This window comes from Miscanthus floridulus, chromosome 4 (genome assembly GCF_019320115.1).
Source record: "Miscanthus floridulus cultivar M001 chromosome 4, ASM1932011v1, whole genome shotgun sequence".
Taxonomy (NCBI): domain Eukaryota; kingdom Viridiplantae; phylum Streptophyta; class Magnoliopsida; order Poales; family Poaceae; genus Miscanthus; species Miscanthus floridulus.
In genome coordinates this window covers 3,224,225-3,243,505 of record NC_089583.1, presented here as the reverse complement: position 1 = coordinate 3,243,505, position 19,281 = coordinate 3,224,225, and the positions used below count along the sequence as shown (strand labels likewise).

Sequence of the window (19,281 nt, the reverse complement as noted above, 5' to 3'; positions counted from 1 at the left end):
ATGTGCTATAGTATGCACCAGAGTCACAAAGTATCCTATGTGGTTTGTGAAAATTATTTTCCAGCATATGGTAGAACAATTGCCAAATAAAAACGAGAGAAAATAAGCATTACTATATTGCTACTCCTCAACTGCCAACTATCTTAGTTGGGGGGGGGGGGGGGGATTAGGACAAGATAAGCATTTTAGTAGTTGGTACTCCCCAAATGCAAGAGGTTTGTAAATTTCCAGAAAAGGAAAGCCAAGTAGAGGAACCGAGGAAGAGAGGAAGCACAAGAGGAGGCGCGGTGGGCCCGGGCGGCCACTCCCGGCCCCATGGGGCCCACCTCGAGGTTGTGCGCTGCTCCAGCTACGGCTACGCGTAGAAGGCCGCCGCACTGCACGGGTGCGCAGGCCGACGTAGCACGATCACCACTCAGCTAGGCACTACGGCGTCGGCTCGTTTCCCCGCGCTCTCTCCCTGCCCGCCCCGGCCTCTCCTCTCCCGCCTCTCTGTTGCAATTCCAATCCACCCTCGTCAGTTTTCTCCTGCTGCTCCGGCCAGTTCCTCCTCGACCTCGGTTGCACTCCATAATTACCTGCCACTCACTGCAGTACTCCACTACCCCCACTCCGTCCGGAGGAGGAGCTCAACCGCCCGCCCGCCCGCCGGCCCGCCGCCAGATTCCCACCTATATATACACGAGTGACAGACAGAGAGAGCACCTGGCTAGCGAGCTCGTCACGTGGCAGTTCGGAGCACAGGTAGAAGCGATTGCGCGCCCGTTTCAATGGTGGTGGTGGTGGCGGCAGTGGTGGAGCACGGCGGCGGGCAGGTGACGGTGCGCGAGTTCGACGGCACCAGCGACCGCGACCGCGCCGCCGTCGAGCGCCTCGAGGGCGCCTGCGAGGTCGGCCCCACCGCCGGCAAGCTCTGCCTCTTCACCGACCTCCTCGGCGACCCGCTCTGCCGCGTCCGCAACTCGCCGGCCTTCCTCATGCTCGTACGTCCCGCCCGCCGCCGCTGCTCGCATCAGTCAGCCATCGCTAGCTCCTCGATCCATCCATCGCTCAAGTGCGAATGCCTGCCTTGCGTGCCACAGGTAGCGGAGGCAGGTGCGGGCGGGGAGGTCGTCGGCGTGGTGCGCGGCTGCGTCAAGACCGTGGCGTGCGGGCGCCGGCAGGACGACCTCTTCTCCAAGGTGGCCTACCTGCTGGGCCTCCGCGTCTCCCCGGCGCACCGGCGCCGCGGCATCGGCCGGGCCCTGGTGGCGCGGATGGAGGAGTGGTTCCGGCAGGCAGGCGCCGACTACGCCTACGTCGCCACCGACCGCGACAACGAGCCGTCGGTGCGCCTCTTCACCTCCCGCTGCGGCTACGCCAAGTTCCGCACCCCGTCCGTGCTCGTGCACCCAGTGTTCCGCCACGACCTCGCCCTGCCGCGCCGGGTCGCCGTCCTCCGCATCCCGCCGCGCGACGCCGAGCTCCTCTACCGCGCGCGGTTCGCGGGCGTCGAGTTCTTCCCGCGCGACATCGACGCCGTGCTGTCCAACCCGCTCTCCCTCGGCACGTTCCTCGCGGTCCCGGCGTCGTCCAAACCGTGGCGCAGCGCCGAGGCGTTCCTGGCGTCGCCGCCGCCGTCGTGGGCGGTGGGAAGCGTGTGGAACAGCAAGGACGCGTTCCGCCTCGAGGTCCGGGGCGCGCCGCGGCTGTGGCGCGCCGCGGCGCGCGCCACGCGCGCCGCCGACAGCGCGCTCTCGCGTTGGCTCCTCCTCCGCGTCCCGTCCTTTCCCAACCTTTTCGAGCCCTTCGGCATGCACTTCCTCTACGGCCTCGGCGGCGCCGGCCCGGACGCGCCTCGGATGGCCACCGCGCTCTGCCGCCACGCGCACAACGTGGCGCGACGCGCGGGCGCGCGCGTCGTCGCCACCGAGGTCGCCGCCTGCGATCCGCTCCGTGGCGCCGTGCCGCACTGGCCGCGACTCGGCGCCGAGGACCTCTGGTGCATCAAGCGCCTCGCCGACGGGTACGGCGACGGCGCGCTCGGCGACTGGACCAAGGCGCCGCCCGGCGCCTCCATGTTCGTGGACCCGAGGGAGTTTTAGCCGTTTCTTCGTCTGCCAGTTAGTTTCCGCCGTCGATCTGGCATCCGACGGCCGAGATGAGCGTTTCGGCATGGCTTTTTTTTTTTGAGGAGGCGGCGGCTGAGGAGCTGCCCAAGTGTCCATGGTTGCATCTTAGCTTCTTCTTTTTTCATTTTCTCAGGAGGGGAGTAATGATGTAGAGAAAAAAGAGTGGTTTTTAGCTTAAATTAAGCATGATTAGTGGGAAGGAAATGCCTTTTTGTTTCGCTTCATTTTGTGTCCTGCCTCTACTACCTCGGCGCCGTCCAAATCTTGCAGTCCAGCTAGCTGTTTACATGTAACTGTGGCGAGCTAGCGAGCTATGCCGGCCGAGGTTGTGTGTGCTCTGCTCTGCTGGATGGAGTAAGGGTGGTTGTTATGCACCTGCTGCACAGCGACAACGCAATCATGGAATCTGAACCTGAAATAGACCCTTGACCATGCATGCATTCGCCGTCAGGGCTGGGCTGATCATTATTCCATCCATCGGTTCTAATTTGCTGTTACAGGTTCTAATTTGCTGTCATTGCACAGCGCCACTACTGTTCGCGGCTCACAGTAACGCTTTACATCAATGGAGAAGCTTCAACATACAGTGGTACGTACGTACTTCATTGCTCAGCCTAAAAGTATCCGTCCACACAGCTTCTCGTCATTTTTTTAAGATTGAGCAAGTATATACAAAAATGTAGTAACGTTTATGATACGTGGTAAGTACCATTAGATTAATTGTGAAATACATTTTCATAATAAACTTATTTCAAAATATAAATATTGATACTATCTTTTATAAACCCAGTCGCACTTCAAAAGTTATGACATCTCGAGAGCGAGATGTGCATTCTTTTGAGGACGGATTGAATACCGAGAAGTTAAGGGTCAATTTGGCAAAGCTTCGTTTCTTAGTTCTTGAGCTTCACTTCTGGATTCTTCGATAGTGTAATTCTAGTATGGGAGCAGGTGAGAATTGATTCTGAAGTGATTCTAGTGGTGATCGAATGGAGAGTAGCGGTGAGTGGTGGGGAGCGGGTTTTTTTCGCTCACAACTCATCAGCTTCCCACCAGAATTCAGCTACATTTTAAGCGTTACGCATCATCATGATTGGATGAGCGGGAGTGGTGCAAAAACGTCGAGAAGCTGTGTGTGGACTGCCACTCGACATGATCATGATTGGAGGGGCAATGACAACCGAAAGGCACGCACTACAGCTGATTACGACAACTTAAGGAGACATTAATAATGCGTACAAGTACAATAATATTTGTCCTCATTTTATGACGGCCGTAGATTGAGCCACCTCTAAAAAAAATCAGCGCGTCAGGACAAGCTCTATGTACATAGTATAGATACGGTATTGGATTTTGAGAGAGACGACGCTGAAGACGACGCTTGAGAGAAGCTTTATTTAGTGGTTGTGAGGACAGATACGGTTATTGTTATCCGTAGTGTCGCCCTCATGTCATGGGTGGATCCATCGGCGGTGCAATGCGACTCAATTAGTATCGACACAAGAGTAACTCTTATTTATATATAATTCTAGCAAAAGTGCTTGTGCATCCTAACGGAACTCAATACATATGGGAGCTTCAGGTCATGAGTCCGGATCATATATGACATATATTGGGCGTAACTTAATACATATTGGAATTAGACTACGTATTCATCATCGCTAGACGCGAGTTGTTCTAACTCTCCACTGTCCTAGAGGGACGTCAACGAAAAAAATAGGCGAAGAGAATTTTTACCTTTAATATTAGATATAGATAATGCTGCACGGTTGACCTGCTCGGAACTGGAGAAACAAGGAGAAATCTAGTTCAACAACCCCATAGCATGACATACATTGTTTTATCTTATTATTGTTGACGATCACATAAGTATATGCACCTCTTTTGATTGGTATTCCCTTTGACAATCACGGTGCCTGCAACAGCAATCTGCATCCATGGTGCTCATGCATGTCCAGTTGCGTACTTAAAAACTATGTATGTAAAAAAGCTATAATGAGTTACAATTTGGAATGGATGGAGTATCTTAACACTTTTAGGTGTTATAGGTAAGTATTATATATCTATATGCATAGTATAAGCTATGTGCGTGAAAAAAATCAAAATTAAAATAAATCAAAATTTGAAACCGACAGAAGGGGGAGTGGCGTTTATATTTTTTCCCTTTTAAAAGTGGGGCATATCCATCCATCCATCCACCTGAAATGGTAGCTGTCTGGCAAAGAACGAAAGATGCATGGAGTGAGTGCGAGTCCATGCCGACACTCTGTCCCTCACATGAGGCTGGCAGACAAACCAAGCCGTTCCAAACCAAACCGAATCATCGAGTCCTGTAGAATGTTGTCGACAGGCTACTGATTTCGTTCGAGCACCGTACAGGGGTCTTCTTTAAATTCAGGTGTAAAGTTTTAGGATGTCATATCGGGTACTAGAGTGTTATATGAGGTGTTCGAATACTAATAAAAAAATAAATTATAGAACCCGTCAGTAATCCGCGAGATAAATTTATTAAGCCTAAGTAATCCATTATTAGCATATGTGTTACAGTAGCACAACATTGTCAAATCATGGACTAATTAGGCTTAACAAATTCGTCTTGCAAATTAATCGCAAATTATATAATTAATTATTTTTTAATTTATATTTAATACTTTATACATGTGTCAAACAATAAATGAAAACAGAGAGTAAATTTGACAGGGAGAACTAAACAAGGCCACTGTGGACACGAGCAGTGATCCGTTAAGCGACTGTTTGCTGTGCTCCGGTCCTGTCCTGTCCTTGTCTAGCGTTAGCAGTGGCAGATTGAAACGCAAGTACAGAAACAGGACAATAGGACAGTGTGTGTACTTGTACTGCTGCAGCTGCAGCACAGTAAGAAGAAGCCGGTAATGTAACGCGTGAACGAGGCCTTCTTTAAATTTAAATTCAGCACGTAAAGTTTTGGGTGTGATATGGAATGTTGTATAGAATGTTTGGTTACTAATAAAAAAAATAAATTACAGAATCCGTCAGTAATCCGTAAGATAAATTTATTAAGTCTAATTAATCTATCATTAACACATGTGCTACTGTAGCACTAAGTTATCAATTTATGGACTAATTAGGTTTAAAAGATTCGTCTCGTAAATTAATCACAAATTGTGTAATTAGTTATTTTTTAGTCTATATTTAATACTTCATGCATGTGTCTAAACATTCGATGGACAGAGAGTAAACCTTTAGGGAGGAACTAAACTAACTAGATTTAGCCCTACGTAGAGTAGGAGTATAAACAAGGACCTGATGCCTACCGCCAATCGGCTGGCAAAATTTTAGCTGAAACTGGCTGAAAAACATCGTCCTGACTAAATTGTTGTCAGAGAAAAATACTGTTTCGGCTGAAAAAAAAAATCGAACAAGCCGAATATAGGATAAATCGAATAGAGTCTTCATTGGCCTCAGCTCGCTCCTTTTTGTATGGCTGTGGCTAAGGCTGGATAACGAGCTGGCTCGGCTCGGCTCGTTCTGGCTCGTTAAGATAACGAGCTAGCTCGGCTCGGCTCATTATCCTAACAAGCCAAAAAGCTAGCTCAGTTCGGCTTGTTAAAAGCTCGAGCCGACTCGTTAAAAGCTCGAGCTGGCTCGTTAAGCTCGCGAGTCATGTATAAAAAATACACAAAATATAATATTTACATTTATCTAAAATTTGAGAATAATAATAATATAAAAGAAATGCATCTAGACCAGTTACCAATCAATTTATAGGGTCTAGATCAGTTACCAGTCAATTGTAAAGAGCAAGACATAAAGTAATACAAAAACTAATATAAGTTTTGATATTTTTTTTTCCTGGAAGCTTGGCTCGTTTAGCTCGCGAGCGGCTCACGAGCTGGCTCGAGTTGGCTCGTTATAGCTAACGAGCTAAAATCTTGGCTCGGCTCGGCTCGTTATCATAACGAACCGATCCGAGCCGAGTCGAACCAGCCACGAGCCGAGCGAGCTAACGAGTTTTGAGTTTTTCGTCCAGGCTTAGTTGTGGCCATTACAAAGGTCACATGCAGGCTACAGCTAGCTGCAGTGCAATGTTCATGGAATGCATGCATGGAAATGGATCGGAATTGCTTCTACTCATGGACTACGTATAGTGTATACTCCACAACTAGTAGAAGCAAAGCAAATAGACAGTACGTACGTAGCTGGCTACTAGCTGGTACACGTACTATAACCATACTACACACACACTCATCATGGTTCAAATTTCAAACAAACTAAAAGGTACATAGGGTTTGGTTTTATGTGGTTCTTTTTTTTTTTAGAATTACAAAGTAGGCTACTGAGGCTCTTATAACCAGTAGTCTACAAGCCCTTTAGCTTTTATATATGTGGTTCTTCAACAGATCCAAATATTGTATGATTCTCTTGGTTACAAGAGACAAAGCCGGATCCTTTCTTTACCTTTATCTAAAACAAATCACTTTCGAACAGCACGATCGAAATTCCCCTGAAATTCATGTTCCAAATTGACCATGTTTCTTTTCTCTTCCCCCTCCCGGAAAGTGGACCATGTCGTTCTTGTTGAAAACTCAGTATATAGTCATTGAGCATTTCCTCTCCTATCTGATCCACAACCTGAAAGAAAAAGTTCTTTCTTTTTAGAAAAGAAAGAAAGAATAATATATTTTTTAGGTAAAAAGAAAAAGATCTGAGGGTGGAAAAAGACAAAAAAAGAAAGAAAGAAAGAACGAACGAACAAAGCAACAGGAGCTAGATCGCAGAAGATGATTGCGCATCCGCCAGAAAGCTCGACGTGCCTTTCCCTGTCGTCCACGAACAGAAAGAAGGTTCCAAGGCCCGGGCCCACGAACTGGTCTGGAACTACACACCTCCGTGGCCCACGTATCCGCCCCGGCTGTCTGCCAGTATATGGGTCCCAAAGCAATATATGTTTCTGATTCTAATCTAACAGCCAAAGGCTCCCCTCAAAAAAAAAAAAAAAACTAACAGGCAAAGGCGGCATGCATCTCCCTCCCATTTTGTTCCACTCAAAAAAAAATCTCCCTCCCATTTTCTGCTGATATGTCCTCTGATGGAGCAAAATAAAGGTGAACTGCTTTTTCTCGCACGATATGTGATTATACTGCTTTTCCCATTATATTGTGTACATGAAAAGTCGACGAAGCTCAATTATTGGCCATGCTTAAAACTTGTTTGTAAGTGCTCGATGGCTCTTTGTGGTATTGGATTGCTTGGACATGATAGGTGTGTTAGGTATTTGATTGGATGCGGCTAAGATTACTCCCTCCATTCGGATAGATTGCATGCTTTTTATGCATTTTTTTTGTGTGTTCATTCAAATAATCTGCGTACGTGTGCGTATGTGATCTTTTTTTTGGGATATACTATAGGGCAGTGCATCCAATGATTAATTATTTTTTTTGGGGCATTTATCTATCCATGACATCCGCGTACGTATTATACCTTTTTTCTCGAAAATGCTGGAGAGCTATGCTTCGTTGTATTAAGAAAACGCAAGAGAGACTAGTAGTATACTGCTACTAATTACTTTTAATCCTGTGAGGCTGTGAAGCTTGGGCTTGACGATGTAATGGTGGTAGAGCTAAAAAAGTGTGGTTTCTAAGCTTGTTAAAAACCTAAAATAAATTATTATAAAACTACTACTGGAGTTGTTTTTGCCAAACGTTTTCTGAAAATGGCTTTAGCTTCACTAGAGAAGTTGCTCCACATGAAGCCGTAGCCCTATCAAACTAGCCCTTAATAATATATTAGAGGTAGCCAAAGGGTTGAAGGACGTCGTTTCCAAAGAAGACACGGGGGAATCCTTGCTCTTTGTACAGACTTTCACAATATTCCGATAACATTGCGTACTACTCCCTCGCAGTTGCGAATCTAGAATTTTATCTTAGGGTATACCAAAAAAAAATTATATATAATTCGGTAAATTCAATTTAACAATTTGGTAACAATTATAAAATTTACAACATAATTGTATATATATACACTAAGTATCACGATAAGGCTAAAATTTAAGGATTAGGTTGAAACCATCTGCTAAATACAATATAAATAATTCAAAAGCATACCGATAGTTCAAATATAGGCATAAACAGTATCATAGACTTACAATGCTATTTTTCTGACCATTTTATTCGACACTTTCGAAGGGATATGAATGTCTCGATTATATCATCGTCATCAACTTTAAAAAGAAAAAAAATGTCCCGCTCAATGAAAATAACTAGACAATCATTCAAAAGACTATACCCATCCAAAGGACGAGACAATTGAAGAGACCAAAGAGCAAATGTTAAATTTTACCTAAACAATATTGCGAATGAAGACGTATAAAATAGCGAATCAAAACGGCCGTGCAAACCGCAAACGTATAAAGGCCCCGTTCGGCGTACCTAGAAACCGGTTTATTTTTTTCAGCGGAACAATATTTTTTTTTCACAACAATTCAGCCAGAACAGTATTTTTCAGTCAGTTTTAACCAAGTTTCAGGGAGCCGAACAGGACCAAAAATAGAGAATCAACACGAGCACACGGCGAGCCTCCGATCCGGTGTCCAGGCCGGAGAGCGGCGCCAGCAGGGCATCACCGTCACGCCATCAGGAAATAATCCCTGCGTCAGGCGGCTTGTTCTGTCTGCCGTGTTCTCCTCTCCCCTCTGACTCCGATCGAGATTGTGGATTAGAAAAATCTTGAAAGGAAACGTCGTGGTGTACGTATTGGCGGATTGGACGTTTGGACTCGCCGCGTAGGCGGTGGGCCGCGTCACATGGGCCTCCCGTGTGGCCGTGGCCGTGGTAGCGTGAGCGTGATCCACTGATCGAGGTAAGTTTTTTTTTTTACAAATACATATATATTATTACGTACATGTATTACACTCGCCAGTCTCATCACAGGGTATGCCGGGGGACGCCTAGCTACCGACCTGGTGGCAGCGAGCACCGCGGGGGCCTAGCTGCCGACCTGGGTGGTAGGGGCACTTCCGCCTCTCCCTCCTCGTCCAATAAAAATATTTTTTTCATCCAACTATGCACTAAATTGGACTCAATTCAATTGTATTCTTAGACCAAATAGCGGACCATAGATCAGACATGCACTAAAAGCCAAAATTGCTGACATCAGCTCATATGCCATACTTTATCAGGTTAAAAAAATCATATCTCCTAAACCAAATATCCTAATTAAAATCCAATTGCACCATCGTGTTCGTTGCAATAAACTTTTCAAAACAAGATCCCACGTGGATATATTTTGATAAAAAATTTAACGACCATTTATCTCATAATGAACCTGTATTTAAAGATAATCATCGAACATCACATTAACACTATACGAACATCGCAGAAAATAGCATAGAGCATCATATGTATACTACGCGAACATCATACATATATATATATATATATATATATATATATATATATATATATATATATATATATCATGAAATATAAAAAATAAAAAAATAAAAATTAGTGAAGTAATTAATTATAGTCAAATAAAAAGAAGAAAAAATGCTACCGAACATCACAGATGCATCGTAGAACATCACATTAAGACTACATGAACATCGCTAAATATAGCATCAAACATCATATATGTACTACATGAACATCACAAACATCATGAAAATATAAAATATAAAATAAAATTAGTGAAGTAATTAATTATAGCGAAATAAAAACAAGAAAATGTGCTACCGAACATCACAAAATATATCTAGAACATCAATGTATGCGTACTGAACATCACAAAATACATCGTAGAACATTGTTGACGGTAGTTAACAACCATTATAAACCGTCAATATAATATATATAAGGGCATAAATATAATCACCAATGAAGGTTTAGGGGTTTAAACTAACAAATTCCACGAGCTTTGGTGAATCTGTAATTTCTGCAGGGTTTATACAGAAAACCGTCAAGATAGACCTACATGTCCGATTTAATTACGCTTATCCACAGCGAAACGGACACCAGAAGACTCTAGAAGACTCGGGAGGACTCCACACCAAAGCGGAGGGTGAGACGCCGCCCGGCCAACCCCACCTGTAAGCCACCCGAACCTTGGGGCCCACCTATCAGCCCTCGTTGTTATATCGGTTCTCCACTGCCTCCTAGGTTACATCAACGCCATCATTTAAGTCAGTTTTATCTAAGGGCTCACGTTGGACGCTCCGGCCTATATATATCAGCCCCTGCCCCCCTGAGAAGTTATAAGTCATTTGAGAAGATAGAAACCCTAATCATCCTCAGAGCTTTACCATATTCTAGGGCATAGCTAGTTAGGCTAGGTCTAGAGGGAGGCAAGCAGGCTTTGCTTGGATTCCCAATCTTGTCAAGAGCGTGGTTTGGTATAATCTTTGTACCCCGCTCTCTTTTGTATCTTCATTACTTTTATATGCTAGTTACAATTGTTATGATAATATTAGTATTCATCTTATTCATGTTCTTTGTTATAATATTCATGGTATACTTTGATTATATGCTTAGTATAGTTGGATTTATCATTATGTTCATGCATAAGTTTGTATAGCGCTCACTCTAAGGATCCATAGGTGGGTGGTCAACATAGTAAGCATGATGCTTATACGTTGTTTACCTACGGATACACCCTATATTCTGAGTCATGTGGTAGATCGCGAATATGACACTACCGTTGAGTCCTTTGTAGTCCACTCCCCGAATATAGGCGCACGTAGGGTTCGGTTATGAAGGAAGAGCAAGCTCTATTTTTAATCTTTCTTAGAAATATCCCTTACGTGTAGATATGATGATGATCTTAGCAATGATTACTAGATATAATTGCACTAATCAATGCATGCTTTGACTTGTAATTAAGAATGACTTAGGAATTATTCCTCTAATACTCTAGCTGACTATGCTAATGCCATAGAAAGGAGTACTCTGAGTGATTTGTTATTATTATTGATTAATACTTATCATATATATATATATATATATATATATATATATATATATATATCTTATCCTATGACTTACCCCTGTTATGAGTAGAATATTGGTTATGGTTTACTTCTCCTTCAATAGTATAAGTTATCAATACATGTCCATGCTAGACCTTCCCTATGGTAAAAATACAAATAACGATACCTGAAATACTCTCGGGTAAAATACTACAATAGTATATTATTTGTGCGCTTGCAGATTCTTTTTATTCATATATTTATTTATTCTTCCTAGTCACATAATTAATAAAGAACAACTTAGTATTATTCTAGTAGTAATGCTATGTAGTACCAACAAGTATCTCTAATATCATCACTAGGGATGACAACCTAGTAAAATTAGGAGATATAGGTTTATAATAGGTGGCTATTTAAAACACAAGTGATATGTTAATAAATACCAACAAGCATTTCTGGCGCTGTTGCTACGGACTAGATTTAAAACTCTGTTATTAATAACGACGCTAAGAAATATCAACAAGCATTTTTGACGCCATTGCCGGCGAAGGTAGCTAGGCAAAGGAAGTATTGATAAACTTATACTTATTGATGTGAATGAAGATAACCATTGACCTCTTCTTAAATAGGCTTACCCTTGTTTTGTCTACTTGTGTATCTTATGCAGGGTAATGTATGACCTGTTTTGACCTTCCGATAAACTACGTTGAAGATCCAGAAACATTAATCAGAAGGACTAGAGCTAAACTCAAGAAAGTTCTAGCTTTAAAGTTGGAAGACAACCATATAAGGCGAAGCTTAATACTAGAATTTGAAGCCATGGCTAACAGGACTCTTCGGAATTTCTCTGCTCCAACTACAGCCAACATCTGTACTGGAGCAACAGCCAATGTTGGAGACAATGGATTTGAACTCTAGCCAGGTCTCATCAACATGACTGTTGGGGACAATGGATTCGAGCTCAAGCCAGCTCTCATCAACATAGTGCAAGCAAACCAGTTTTGTGGAAAGGTACATGAAGATGCGAGTGCACATCTCTAACACTTCCTGGAGATTTGTAGCACTTTCACCATCAAAGGAGTAACCTAGGATGCCATATTACTTCGCCTCTTCCCATTCTCACTCTTGAGGAAGGCAAAGTAATGGTTCTACGCCAACAAAGATAGAAATACTACATGGGATAACTGCTCCACTGTCTTTCTAGCAAAGTACTTTCCCACAGGCAAGACCAATGCTCTGCATGGGAGAATTTTAAGCTTTCAGCAACAACATGATGAATCCGTCCCTGATGCATGGGAACGCTTTCAAGATTACATTGCGGAATATCCTCATCATGGGATGAAGAATTGACTACTCATGCAGACTTTCTACCATGGGTTGACCAACAATACTCATGAGACTATGGATGCTGCTGCTGGAGGTGCATTCCTATCACTCACCATACCAGCTGCAATTGCTCTTGTGGAGAACATGATCTCCAATCAAGGTTGGAATGAACAACGTGTTCAAACCCACAAGAGGGGTGGATGTATGCATCAACTCAAGGAGGTAGACATGTTATCTACCAAGATGGGCCTACTGATGAAGAAGCTTGAAGATCAAGCCAATGAGAAGCAAGAAGTCATTCATATTCATGATTCTCGCATGACATGTGAAGTGTGTGGAAACATTGGGCATTCAGGAAACAGTTGTCCTAAAACCCAAGAGGAAGTGAACTTTGTCAATAACAACTATTTTCGTCCTCAGTAGAATCAAGGATGGAAATAGCAACAAAGGCCGAATTATCAAGGTAATTACTAAGGTAACTATCAAGGTAATAATTTTAATAATTTCAATCAACGAACCTTGAGAGAATTAATTGCTGGCCAATCCAAACTTATGGAGGGATTATCTAGAAAGGTAGTTACCAATGATAAAATTCAAGAGAACATAAATAATATAATGGATAGTTTTGCTTCTGCCATTAAAACTAGCATAGCTTTAATAAAATGATAGAATCACAAATAGCTCCGCTGGCTGCTGTTGTTCCTCCGTCCAACAAAGATAAGATTCTGAGGCAACCGAAAGATCTAGAAACTACAAATCTTATCAATATTCACAATGTAACATATTATTGTATACAACCATCGGCGGTAAGGTGGATAGACTATACCTTGCCAGAAAAGAAGAGCGATCTAGGGTGACCTGTCATCCCCATCGCCATTGGACCTCACATTTTTCAAGAAGTTGTCTATGACTTCGGAGCAAGTGTCAACATCATGCCTAAGGTAATTTATGATCAAATTAATGGAGATACTTTGTTGTACACAAATATGCATTTGCAGCTTGCAGATCAGTCACTCTGTTACCCCAAGGGAGTTCTTGAAGATGCTATTATTCGAGTGGGACAATCATATGTTCCTGTAGACTTTGTGGTTTTGGAAATAGGTGGAGATGTAAGGGCACCCATTATTTTGGGCTGATCATTCCTAAGCACTGCAAAAGCCATCATCTATGCGGACAGTGTCAAGATTTGCTTCACAATCAAGGATAGGAAGGAAAAGTTTTCTTTCAAGAATCATATCTTGCAATCTCTTGGACATCCATAGACCCCGTACCTGTCTGAAGAGACAACCGTGACTAAGAAGAAGAACAATAGGAGAAGGAGGAGGAAGAATAAGGCCTGGTAGCCACAAGAAGAATCAGTCAACATAATCAACACACTCCGATTAGAGTACGACCACCTCCTCGCTTCACCATTCCTTGCTAAGAAGGATGATTCAGGCGTACCCACGATCGAGTGTACTATTGGATAAAGAATCTTCCACAAGACCTTCTACGACATTGGGTCGGGTGTCAATATAATGTCCAAGGTAACAAATGAATACTTATTCGATAATGAACCTTTGTTCCCTATATATATGCAATTGCAGATGATAGACCAATCAATCTGATTTCCAGAAGGAATAGCAAAAGATGTCATGGTAAGGATACATGATCATTATGCCCTTGCTGACTTCATGGTACTAGACATGGTAGAAAAAGAAGAGGATACACCCATCATCCTTGGAAGACCGTTCCTCAACACTACCAACACGATCATCTACATCAGATCTGGATAAGTCCACTTCCAGTTCCCTGGAGAAAAAGTATAATGTTATTTTAATAGTTATACCACTTATGAGCAGCCGAAGAAGTCCCACTCCGAGAGGAGACATCGATTATCTCAAAACCAAAAGAATCAATCCCTAAAGAAAAGTTAGGAGAAAGATGAGGAACCTAAAGAAGTTGTAAAAGATGAGCCCGCTCTGCCAAAGTCAAGTCCACAGACCAAGTAGGTATGGAAAGAAAAGGTAACATCGCCACCAGAGTCATAAGAGCTACAACCATTAGGGTCCCCATCCCTAGGACCGACTAATGCACCTAAGGAATAAACAAGATGGGAAAAGAGTCCTGTATGAAGGACTTAAAAATTTGAACCCTCACCAAGAGGTAATATCAGTAGTTATCCATATTTACTTTTTAGTATTGCATGAATTACTTTTCACTTTAACATATTTACTTTTCTGCATTAGCATTGCATTTAGAACAGAAAGATAAAAAGTTTCATGACTGTATTACAGTATTGCAAGTTTGCAACATAAATCCTAAGCCACACGTGAGTAAATTTAAAGTGTGTAAACACCCACGGGAAGATTCACTGTGCCCGCCGGCTGTTGCACATGCTGTACTGATGGTCCAGGATTATACTGTATCTGATTCGTAGTAGTTTCTTGAGCCTGTTCAGATGAACCCCGAAATGTCTAGACATTACCATTACCAGCTCGTGCTGCTTCTTGATGGCTGGTACCGACTTGATTAGTCCCTTGGGTCGATGAATCTGGAATGTTGTAATAAGCCGGTCCGCCTTGACCAACTAGAAATCCATGAATCGCCTCTCTCATGGCGTTGTAGAATATGTCCACGAAAGCTTCGTTATAGCTTGATATGGCATCATGAACAGATTTGTCTATAACTTCCTTAAAGAAACGCCTGTCTTCATCTTCAGTCGTATCTGTCTGCCCATGTAGTAGAACTCATGGTAGCAGAAATTTTTAAACAATTATGTTGTCACGTGTTTTGGTGTAGGACAACAAACACTTGTTCTAAAACTCTTCTATAGCTTTGCTGATGATACCCTTATCCCCATCAGGTAGATCTTTATAATGCAGCATAAGAATGTCGTTGTTGTTATGAACCGCCATGACGATTGTGGTGGTCCCACCGGGCGTGCCAGAAACGTGTGTCGACATAGAATTTTTGTCCCGTGTCGAGGACACACGCAGCAAGCTGGAAGGGTCTGCTCGATGGAGCTGTAGATCCGCCTAGCTTCAGTGCAGGGATGGTCGATCCTGCGCACTCCTCCTGAGACATGCCAGTCAATTTGACCCTGTAATTGATAAGGAGAGAAAGCTTATCAGTAATTAAGGGCGGAACTTGCCGGTGTTACCAGACAGTCCTGAATGTGTGGCTCTGAGAGCCGATATGAAAAGAGATCGACTAAATAGTCGATTCCAGCATATTCATGAGAATAAATCGGTTAAAACTCATTGGGTTGTATAAAAAGAATCGGTTATCATTCAAGATAAATATCGTTATTTGAGCAGATATTAATCATTGACAATAAGATGTCAACAATGATTGGTTTATGCTGAGCCAATGATTACAAGCAACCGAACCCCTTTTATGTAAAGAAACAATTCAACACTATTTAACCGTTTAATAAAGATAAATCTAATGAACATGTTAGATCTTATCTATCGCTATGACCAGTGGGGCATGAGGCAGAATCATGCAGACTGTAGAAATAACAATAGACTCAACGACCCTAACTCATTACTAATATCAGTGGGGCATGAGGCAGAATCATGCAGGCCGTAATACAATAATAAAATCATGGGACTAACACATCTTTCAACCTATCTCTACTTCAACGGTCTTGTGATGCGAACTGTTCGTGAAAGCACTTGATATCGGCTAAAACAGCCGATTCAGGCATAACGCACAGTTAAAGTCATGCCTTATCAGGAATAGATCTACCGAATAACGATCCCCACTCCACGGTGCTAACAGTGGGGTGTGAGGCAGAATCACACAGGCCGTGATAATGGGCCATGGAACGGTTTTCGCTAGCCAATAAATCTACTCAAGACGTAACATGCTTTAACCGCACGCTATGCACGATCAAGATTGATATAAAACAGCCGATAAAACGTAACTCATCGTTTAATGTACAGATTATATTAGTTTTAGATTAACAAACGATGGGCTAAATAGGATATAAGGCCGATCTAGATCAATCCCAATCGGGTAGAGTGATATTGTTGTAATTTAGATAAATAATGAAAGCAATAAGCAATATCGGTAACTTAATGAATCTACCAAAGACTGCCATTCTAAGATAGAGCCGATAACTTGACCTTGATCTAGTTCATGCAGTGGGGGTCGACCGGATCGATGCAGCCATACTTGAACTAGGCAAGAATCGATAACTAACTTATACCAGAGTCGCAGTGGAGGTCGACCGGATCGATGCAGCCGTACGAACAGAGGTATAAGTCATAACGGTACTTACAACCAGCAGTGGAGGTCGACCGGATCGATGCAGCCGTACTTGCTAAAGAACTCGTCGAGATCTACTCTACTTCTACTTCTAAAGGGTGGCCGAAGCCGAAAAAGTAAATGACTTGTATATTGGATTGATTGTTGTTTTTACAATAGCCGGGGTTCGGTATTTATACCCGGAGTCTAAACATGAATCCTACTTGATCACGATTCGTTACAATCTTCGGTATAAAGAAAAACATTCATAATTTAAGATAACTTGGGCTTTAATCTTTCTCCTTTTGTAGAGTCCATCATGTTGCTTCCTGACGCCGATCGTAGCCTTTGTCATTATCTGCCGGCGCTGCCTGAAGAAAGCCGATTTCAGTGCTGCATTCGAATCAGCTAATTCCGATCTGCACGCAATTACTTTCTTGATGACATGATCCTAGGAGCTTTTATGTCTATTTAATATTTTTAGATTTTTTTATTTATATAATGCAGAAAAAAATATGCATGCATGCATGTTATATATATATATATATATATATATATATATATATATATTCTTTCTGCATTATATAAATAAGAAAATCCAAAAATATTAAATAGACATTCTGCTATAACTTTGTCAATCAGGAAATATGTCTAAACCTCCAAGGACAACAAATCTCTGAATGACTGACCACTAACCCCTTATTCTAATCTGTGCCACGAGTTTTGGTGTTCTTGTTAGAGTATTTTACAGGATAATTAAGAGTAAAGCCATCCATCCGAAGTATATTTTTCCAAACTGTCACTACATTCGCTGCACGAGGAACACAATTTCTGAACGGATGAGAAAGACTTCTGCTGGTAGACTCTAAGAAAAAACACGACAACATCCAGCTTGGAGGAGGAGCATCCCCATGTATCTAGATAAGTATTTCTTTCCCTTTGGTTTTACTGTCAAGTTTGCTTCATATTTGCTAAACAAATAAAAAGATGCATAATAAATAAAAACAAAATAAAAAATTATGCTCTCTCCGTCGGGGTCTTATCTCTTTGGCCGTGCGGGTGGAGCTGAGCAGCGCAGGTCCTGCAGCTTGTCCCCGTCTCCCCGTCGGATCCGCCAACCGACGACAACTCAGATGTACTGATGTCGACGGATTCAGATTCCGTGTTCCAGGCAGCTGGGAACAACGTTGTCGAGTAAGCAATTAATTGGAAAACTCTTGACTTACTCCTGAGTCTTGATGTCTACTTTCACCTAATAAACCTGTTTCTTCACTTCGACTCAATTTGTCCTTGCAGTCGGAGCTTGTCTTAATTGCTTCTTGTACACAGCCAGAGTGCACACCCTGCACCATCTGCAACATCTAGAGGTGGCCACTGTCATTGGGCATCAGCTAGCACTCTCACAGAGCAGGGAAGCTCATTACTTCGGGAAGAGATTAGCAAGAATTCTTTCTCTTTTGAGTTTATCTGGTGGACCGTCGAGGAGAAGATGAGTAACCATCTGGTATGCAAATGCAACTGTGTCCAAATAAACTTACACCTCTTGCAATCATGTTCAGAGAAACTCTACTTTATTTTTTGCAGTATATATACCATTGTCTCTTGTATTTTCCCTCTGTACGAGGGATTTTGTGTATATGTTCACACAGCTGTTGATACTTATTGATCAGTTTGCTCTTCTGCCTTTGATGTTTTCCAATATTCTATTGCACTTTACAACACATGAGTTGATCTTGGCTTGCTGATCACTGTTTCAAGTTGAATCCACAGAACCATGATAACCTTGGGAACATGATTGGAACATGGATGGCCTGATCACATCACGCCAATGACTTTTGGAAGAGCCCTAGGGGGACAGTGATCCACATTGAGGTGCTCGTAGTGGGGGCTTCTATCATCCTGTTATTCATGGCTACCTTTGGGTACTGGCGTCGCCAAAGTAGAAACTTCTTCATCCAAAAGGGAGTCTGGGGTGCGTATACCTTGTCCTACTCCTTGTTATCATACACACTTGGTTCAATGCAATCTTCAGCGGTGAAGAGCGGCAACTTATACCCTGTTTGGGCCGCATCCCTCAATATCTTGCTTGGTTGTGCTGACTCGATCACAGCTTATAGTGTTGATGACAACAACCAAATCATGACACAGATATTTCAGAGTTCTCTCTGTTATGCATATGCATTGCTACTTTTCTTTGCTGTCCCGTTAGACTCTAATATCGTCTCAGTTAGTTATCTTGCTATGATAGCTTATTGGAAATCTGTGCATAGAATGTCAGCGTCAAAACTGGCAAGCATATCATGGAACTTGAATAAAACAGTTGCCGACTACATGTATCAGGAGCACACCAAGAGTGGATCATCTTATGATCCAACTAGCATGAAAGGTTACCATTACCTAGTTCACTGGCCCCTCCACAAATCAACTTTTGATGCTCGAACATCATATGACACATGGTTAACTGCAGACAGGGGCGGATCCAAAGGGGGGGCTGCCGGGGCTACAGCCCCCTAGTGAGCCTGATTTCTTCATTAGACCAAGGTTACTTAGCCTTAAATCACCATTAATCACTAGCCCTAGCCCTAAATCTTTATTATTTAGCCCCCCCTTTGTTCCCATCCTGCATCCACCACTGACTGCAGATGCTGTTCAAGTCATCGACATAGAGAA

General features: G+C 42.9%; 1 protein-coding gene and 1 non-coding gene across 2 annotated transcripts; one reads left to right on the top strand and one right to left on the bottom strand.

Moving 5' to 3' along the window:
* Window positions 1-201: 201 nt before the first annotated feature.
* On the top strand, window positions 202-2,551 carry LOC136550798 (probable N-acetyltransferase HLS1). The gene is made up of 2 exons (XM_066542385.1): window positions 202-983; window positions 1,083-2,551. Exons 1-2 carry the CDS (start codon window positions 771-773, stop codon window positions 2,082-2,084), a joined length of 1,215 nt encoding a protein of 404 aa, XP_066398482.1. The 5' UTR covers window positions 202-770; the 3' UTR covers window positions 2,085-2,551.
* Window positions 2,552-12,283: 9,732 nt separating this feature from the next.
* On the bottom strand, window positions 12,284-12,392 carry LOC136553033 (small nucleolar RNA R71). Its single transcript, XR_010782939.1, has one exon. It is a non-coding gene; the product is annotated as a small nucleolar RNA R71 (small nucleolar RNA).
* Between the last annotated feature and the right edge of the window lie 6,889 nt (window positions 12,393-19,281).